General features: G+C 29.7%; 1 protein-coding gene across 1 annotated transcript in view; it reads left to right on the forward strand.

The window, feature by feature from the left end:
- Ncam2 (neural cell adhesion molecule 2) overlaps window positions 1–7,437 on the forward strand; it is a 409,274-nt gene extending 401,837 nt beyond the window's left edge. Inside the window, exons 17-18 of the mRNA XM_031364292.1 lie at window positions 1,326–1,445; window positions 3,978–7,437. Of these exons, the coding sequence (XP_031220152.1) occupies window positions 1,326–1,445; window positions 3,978–4,089 (232 nt within the window). The 3' untranslated portion in view covers window positions 4,090–7,437. The remainder of the gene's footprint in view (window positions 1–1,325; window positions 1,446–3,977) is intronic.
- Window positions 7,438–8,595: the final 1,158 nt, after the last annotated feature.

The following is an 8,595-nucleotide window of genomic DNA, read 5'->3' on the forward strand; positions in this document are numbered from 1 at the left end:
GTTCAAGTAAAAAAAAATCATAGAATGTTTAACTATTTCAATAGAAACAATTACTAATCCCATACACTTAACATCTAAAAGTCCTTATGAAGACAAGTTGAAGTGATGACCCTTCACATATGCCATCTTGATTATTTGTCCTTCAGTTACTGTCCATTTAGCATCAGTGTTTTCCAATCTGCCACTCTGACAAATTATTTAGCTTTTTTCAGCCAGTTTGTTGAGCTGTTCTCATGCAGGTAGAAGAGGCATCAGCTTTCTTCATCTTCTGCATTTCTATCTTTCTGGTGTCTGAGTCATCACTTCTTCTTAGCAAATCTCCTGCCTGGCTCTATCCCAGAATTCTCTCTCCCTCCTGTATGTCTCACCTTGTATTTCCTGTCTAATCCCTAGGCCATAGGCTTTTTAATTGACAGGTGATGAATTCATATAATGCATAAGACATTCTCTTTACATTACTCAGATCAGTTCTTTATTAATTATGATGGAATCTAAAGTATTTCATCACCTATGGAAATGTAGACAAAATCTCTTCCCAAACTAACATACTTCATGATATCTATTCTGATGTTAAAACATCTTTAAAATCTATAGGTTGATTTAACATTTTTCTATAATTTAGGATCTTTCAGATAATCATATTCTCCCTTTCTGTTTATCAAGTTACAATTAGATCTTTATGAATTTATGAATCCACACACAAACTACACACTTAGACACTTGCATTTCATGCCAGAGAACCAGGGAATTTGTGAGTTTGTAAAGTTTGTGAAGTTCATGAGTTCCACTGTTTCCAATGTTGTTATATATTATCCAAATTATTTCAATATTTTATGCTTAAGATTTTTTTAACTAGGTAAGAAATTCTTCATATTATGAACATTGGTTAATGAAATATTTTAATTTTTAATATTTAGATTTTGTTGGTTAAGTGATTTTTTTCCATATACCTTTCTTTGTATCCTTAAAACATGACTATAATCTGTAGTCTAAACTGGTTTCAAATTTGCAATCTTCCTGACATACTCCTGGGTCCTAGACTTACAAATGTTTGTTACCTTGCCTAACACCAAAACAAACAAACAAATAAACAATCTACCTCCAAATTAAAATAATTATGATCAAAGGAGATTATGTTGGTTTATTCTAGTTCTTTAGGACAAAAAAATCACAATGGTATCAATTTAAAAGGAAAAATGTTCAGTGTTTGATTTATTGAAAAATGTCAAACATGAACATATGTGTATTTGAGTGTGTTTGTTATATACACACATGAGTATGTTTGACACATAGGAGCATTAAATACTTTTATATATCATTTTTAGGAAAGATGGATCAAAAGAACCGATAGTGGAAATGAGAACAGAAGATGAAAGGATTACTAACCATGAAGACGGGAGTCCAGTAAATGAGCCAAATGAAACCACACCACTAACAGAACCTGAGTATGCAGCTACACATGCTTTCATTTGGGGATAAGTAACAGGAAATTGCTAAAACATTTTTAGTAATTGTGGTATTGGTAATATTTTATTAAAGGAAATACTTTTTAAATTTAACTTCATTTAACTCTTAAAGTCCATTTTAAGATATTTCCCTTGAAAGTGTAATTTCTTACATTTTAAAATATAACTAAATTTTACTAAAATATATATGTGTCAGGAAATCCTTTGTCTCACTGAATAATGATATACATTGCAATATGCCTAGATTATTACAAAAGTTATTTTTCTCATACTAATTTTAACATGTTCTTTGATAATTTCATAAACAAATCTGTATTCTAACTACTCTCTCCTGTCTCTCATCTTGTTCCTAGTCTTGTCAATCACTCTCCCCTCTATAACTACTTTTCTTGCATCTATGGCTCTATTTAGTTTTCTAATTGACTGAGTTTTAACATGTACCTTCTTGTGAGCATGCATTTGACTCTCCATTGGAGCTTGATGGCCTTATCGTTAAGTATATAACTGATCTGCCCCCAGATCCATGAGTACTTAGTAGTACAGCATTCCTCTAATCCATGACTCTCGATAGGCTCTGTCTATCATGATGGACCAGGCCAGATAGCTATCTATTTTATCAAATCACACTACCAATGATCAAAAATTGTGTTATGTTCTATGTGTCTTTGAATGGTTGATATTAATGTCCTTTTCAGACATTAGTTCTAATTAATACTTATTGGAAGCATCTAGAAAAACAATGAATCTCTGAATTAACTAAGACTCATGTAAAGAGGGATTAAGACAGAGAAATGTTTTTCTTATTGTAAAAACATTATTATTTAATGTGCAACCTTTTTAATTTTGCCAAACAACAATAATAAGTTCAACTCTGAGACTTAAAACCTTCTAGGCCATCATTTTTAAACCAATTCATAGCACCAGATATGGATACCCTTACTATGGATCAACCTTCAAATCTGGTAATGCCTGAAATCCACTCTAGGGGTTATGCCACCTTGACTCTTAGGTTAGTGTTGTCACTCATAGGATTCACTGCTAGGCAAGGCCTTTAATACCTTACTCTCTCTTCTTTTCCTCTTCTCCCTTATTGAGCTCCTTTCCTTCTCAAAAATTACACTAAACCACACTGATTTTCATAGTTACTTTTTACATAATTTCTGGAATATTTGTGACAAATTCTAATTGTCTGTATTCATAAATATAATTTAAATTGCAAGTAAACTCAGAGGAACTAAATTAGCAGTGTTAACTCTTCTATACAATGATAAAATTAAGTACAGAGGTTGGCTAATGTTGTATTTGTGAACATTTAGATATAATCATTTTATCAGGTTCCCAAAAAAGCATACATAAGAGGGACCACTGAAATAGTGAATGTTACAATCAAAGAAAAAATATAAAATTATTATCCCATTTTGTCAATTTAAAATTTAATGAAGCTATCTGTTTCAGAGATAAAGAAACAAGGGATATGAAGAGATGGTTCAGTGTTTAAGATCAATTGTTTCTCTAAGAGACAGCCATCACCCATGTGATTCCTGTCAACCCTCTACAAGTCCAGTTCCAGGAAACTTTATACATTTTTTTGGCCTCTGTTAGCACCAGAGATACATGCAGTACACATACATACATGCAAGCAAACATTCATACACATAAAGATATGTATCACTTTTATAGACCAACATGTTTCAATCAGAAACAACTTTCACAACATATTTAATAGTGATATAAAAATATGAAAAAAATAATATGAAAAAGGCCAAAGAAACGTTATAAAAAACAATTTTGTAAATAACACTAATTTTCATCAATTTCCAAATAATATTGATAACTTATATAATTTTTAATTGAATATAGTGGTGTGCCACATACAAAATTGTTATTCTTTTGAGAATTATTATAGATGATAAACAAAGCAGTGGACATAGATCAGGATTCTGACTCCTAATAATTCAAAACAAATTTATTTTTAATTTATGCACAGTATCAAATCTAAGTTACCTCACAGTAAACAATTAGATCCATCTAGATTTGCAAATACTTTGTTTCACATACCCTTTGTTTTACATTACATTATTAATGGTAAATACTAATTATTTTATTATATGTTAGGTTATTTTATAATAAATTATTTATATACTTAAAAGATCATTCCTAAAAACATTCATAAAATAAACATTATGCAAACTAAGGAGTTTGTATTTCAGAATACATTTTTGGATATATATAAATACATAACAATAATGGAATAAAGGAGACCATGAATTTAAGAGAGAGCAAAGAAAATATATGAGAGGTCGGGGGGAGGAAAAGAAAGGAGGAAATGTAGTTATGTTTTAAGCTCAATGAATAAAATGAGTATTAAAAACATTTGTGTCTTTTTCTCTGTAATAAGTAAAGCAGGGTACACTCACCAAATTTTTTTTTCTTATTTTTTTAAATGGTCAGAAGCAGGTTTTAAATTATACACCTAGAAACTGAGTTTGCAATCTCTCTGTTTATTTACAGAAAATTACCTTTAAAAGAAGAAAATGGAAAAGAAGTTTTAAACGCAGAAACTATAGAAATTAAAGTGTCTAATGACATCATCCAGTCTAAAGAAGATGACATCAAGGCATAACCACAAGTTTCAGCACCTCGGTCAGCACCACAAGGAACATTTGGATTGCAGTGACACTATGACCAAAACTATTCCATTGACCTTAATTTCTTGGGAAAAGTCTAGCTTGGAATAGCTTGTACACATATACATATGACCAACTCCTCCTGCCACAACCCATTTCCTTCTGTTATTGTGGTGGTGGTTGTTTATTTTGTTAAGAATTTGGTATAAAGACTTGATTGGCACCAATTTTGGGGTTTCAGTTCCATTCTATAATTGAAGTACTGCAATTTATTAGGTGGCTAAAGTGTTTTGGGTTTTGTTGTTGTTGTTTTGTTTGTTTGTTTGTTTGTTTTTGTGTTATGTAACACCAACAAATACATTTCTCTCTAAAATATTAGGTTGTAGTGGAAGGCAGAGCAAAAGCGTTGTAAGCTAAATGTGTAGGAAGTGTATGAAAGCCCTGCATGTTTATGAATCTTATCTTGGGCAAACACACTATTGTGAGGGCTTTCAGACTAAGATGAAGGCACATAGTAATGGGTATGCTTTTTATCAGGAGAATTTCAGGGAACCCAGGCATGAAAGGGCCAGTCAGTTATCTTTTGCAGATATTAGAAATTGAAAAATGGTTGGAGAACTCTTTTCACCTTATGACCACACTGCATTTTAGACATTGATCTTAGGTACACTGATACCAGGACAAAATTGTTACACATTTGAAAAAAGATTAGTCGTGTGTAAAATTAGATTAGAAAGATTCCTAAATCTCTTTTTATGTATACCATATTCACTCACAGTGGAATACTCAAAAAATAAATGTATTACAAGTAAAAATGGTATTGATTCCTGCCCTCAGCTTCAAATAAAGTGAATTTAAATGGGAAAATATCAATATGCTGTCTTGATATATTTATAAATACATGATTATTGTTATTTATAAAATAATTTATCAAAAATAAGATTGTTTTCAAGTACTTCAATTCATATTAGATATATTTTAATGTCTAGTTTTAGATGATCATTAATATCATGTGTCCCCCATTAAATGAAAGTGGCTATTAGACTTTAAAAGTATGTGTTAAACAGATTTAATTTAACATACAAATGTGCCAGAATAAAACCTGAACAATTGAAATACTACTAATGTTTTATTTAAAACATTGCATCCTAAAATCCATTTAAAACCTACTTTAAGATTTTTGATAAACAGCTATGGTTGAAGTAATCGTTTAACTATTCAACATAAACTTTCTAATAATATGTGTTAAGTATTATATAAGAATATATTATTTACTAACTTACAAGCTATGCAAACTCCCCGAGGTCAAAGTCTGAACTATGATTTAACTTATGAGAAACAAAAAACACATTTGTGACTATCAATATACATATTTTAGAAGCAGGGTTTTGATGATTGCTTAAGTCTGAGGCTAGAACGTTTCTAAAGACTCCCTCTTCCCCTCAAACTTTGGTGTTCGGGTATCAAGTGAATATCCCCAATATTAATATATTGAAAAATATATTGTAATAGATTATTGAAGGGATATTTTTTAACAATGCAGATGGTTCTGGTCTTATACTATCTCTCTTCATGAGTACCTTTCTGAAAGTAGAATAAAATATTAATGCCACTCTGAAATACTTTTATTTATAAAGTGCTTGTTTATCATCCAAAGAGAGCCCCATGTTTGTTGTTCCTCACATACTGGTTGTCAACTAGACTGAGTGTTCCCAATTGCATGCTAAGGCGCTGCTATATCCACAGTGCTTTGCTGTAAATTCAGAATTAACACAGGGACCTCTCCTTGCTGTTCACTCTTGCGTATTCTGAAGAAAGGGAGAGAGAAAACACACATACTCACACATACACACACACACACACACAAGAACACAAATACAAACACAAACATAAATGTGTGCCTATTTAAGAATCTGAACATTGTCTAAAGTAAGCAAACAGACCAGTTTAACCCCTTTGACCAATGTGATGATTAAACATGTTCTTGACAGATTTGCCTGGGGTGCTTAGCTTATGTTTGTCTGGTTATCTGGGTTCCTTTGTAGGATGTGCTTCATTATGCTTGTTTTGTTTTGTACCAAATGTGCTAAAACTAGTCGAAATACTTGAATTTGTTTGTTTGTGTAAAGTGAACAGGCTTAGTGGTGTCTATGAAGCAATAGCCATGAATACTGATTTCTTTTCCTGGATAGAACCACATGGGTTTAAATTAATGATATTAAAATAATTTGTATGACTGATAAAGCGATCTCGCATGTTTAGAATTGTCTTGTTTGTGCTATACAAGAACAGAGAAATCAGAAGAAAAATATTTTTTTGTGTTTTCTCAATTTGAAACTTTAATTTTATCATATCTTCAGATTTTCTATGTAAAGAAACCAAATTAAATTTTTATATATATATCGTATTAAATTCCTTGTCCATCTCATGGAGCTGTCAGGTAACTTTGGATAGATTCTACACATGGCATCAATTGTCTAGGAGATGCTGAACCAATGTTGTCCTTGAAATTGATGCCCCGGAGAAACAGTTTATTCATGTAGAAAATGTTTTAAAATGTCAAAGAAATTCTCCTAATTACACAATTTGTAAAGTCTCCGAATGAGAAATATCTCATTGAAAGTTCTCAACTCATAACTAATCCTGAAACTATTTATTGCTTATTTTTAATCCTGTTTTAGTCTAAACAAATTTACAAACCTTTAACTATCTAGGAATATTTAAGGATTGCGATAAAATAGCCACTAGACAAAATTTAAGTAATGTTAATTTAATCTAAACTTTCCACCAATTCAAACAAAGAGAGAAATAAATGTAAGGTTTGGAGCAGTTAAAAAATGACAATCTCTATTCGACATCTTATAAGAGAAAATTTTAATATTTGAATTAATTCATATTTTATTTTTAAAACTGGCACAAATGAGTGTACAAAAGTATTTTTTAATGATTTAAAGATGAGTTAATAATGGTGATGTCAGCAGGTTAATTTATTATTTTGTCGATAAGAAGCATTACTCTTCTGTTTATACTAATCTCTAACATTAACAGTCTTTAAAATGTTTATTTTTAATAGTACTACATAAACCAACATTTTCAAAGGATTTTTGATCAAACAGATGTCATATGAATCTTAGTATTTAAGTTAAGAATATATATATAAATAAAAAGTTATTACTAATCAAATGAATTACAAGTTCCAGCAATTAATTATATATTGAAATCAACTTAATACTTTGTATAAAAAACAGGTATCTGTGCCTTTATATTAGCATGACATTCTGTTAAAAAATTACAACTGTTTATCTGTTTTAATTGAACATGTGACACTAAACCCGCAGTGTTTACACTCAATGCAAAAACTTAGCTACAACCTCTTTCCCTTAGAAACAAAATTCAAACCAAAAAAATATGTATTCACTCAGTTATCTTAATTTATGATAAAAATGTACTTTAGTCCACCTCAAGATACTTTAATTTGCTGTATATTGTTTTTCTAGATGATAAGTCCATATTGAGTCAACTGTGACATTAGCTCTAAGAAACACAGCAGATGCTCCTTAGAATCAGGACAATTATGTCAGTGTTACTCAAGCCCTCAGTGATGCTGTGAAAATCATAAATCATCCATATGATGACAAGAAAAACAACTATTAAAATATCTATAATTGAAATAGTAAGCGAAGTTTAAATTTACATTTTTAATTTAGGAAATATTGGTGTAGCATATAATAACTATTTAAAATTATATTATTTTCCATGGAGTATGATATAAATGCTTAGTTTAATTTCCTCATGGAGTTTTCTTTCAGAGGAATTATTTTTAACAATTCATGAAAGGTGAAAATCATTTTTAAATGAGAGTTTTCTTATTTATGTCAACTTTTCTTCTCTCAATTAACACTTTGGAACATTTTGTCTAAAGCGTAAATAGCATATAGATATATTTACATATGCTGAAATTGAATTGTGGTTGGTTAAAAATTCAAATTTAAACACAGATGTTAAATTATTTAAGATAAAATTATATATATGGTCTTAATAATATTCTAATATGAAGCAACTGTATGTATAAATGAAAATATTATAAAGGACCTAGCAATAGGAAATGGTGAGTACATGCAATTTTCTTCCAGGCTCCACCATTCTTTTTACTTTATTTTATTTTATTTTATTTTATTTTATTTTATTTTATTTTTGTTCACACATGTAGATGCAGTTATTTAACAATATTACTAAAATAATAAGTATCTCCTTTTTTATAACAATTTTGTCTATTATATTATATATAATAGTAAATATTTATTTGGTAACTCATTTAATAGTCTTAAAACTGGTTCATTATTAATATATACTTTAATATTATAAATCAATTAGTTCACTCTGTCTCTTCAATTTTCTTGATTTTAAATTTTTTTGGTTTACAGATCAGGCATTGTTCATGACTATGATTATAGAAAAAAATATATATACATATATGCATATATGTATGTATATATATATAT

The sequence above is a fragment of the Mastomys coucha genome, unplaced genomic scaffold (genome assembly GCF_008632895.1).
Source record: "Mastomys coucha isolate ucsf_1 unplaced genomic scaffold, UCSF_Mcou_1 pScaffold12, whole genome shotgun sequence".
Lineage (NCBI taxonomy): Eukaryota > Metazoa > Chordata > Mammalia > Rodentia > Muridae > Mastomys > Mastomys coucha.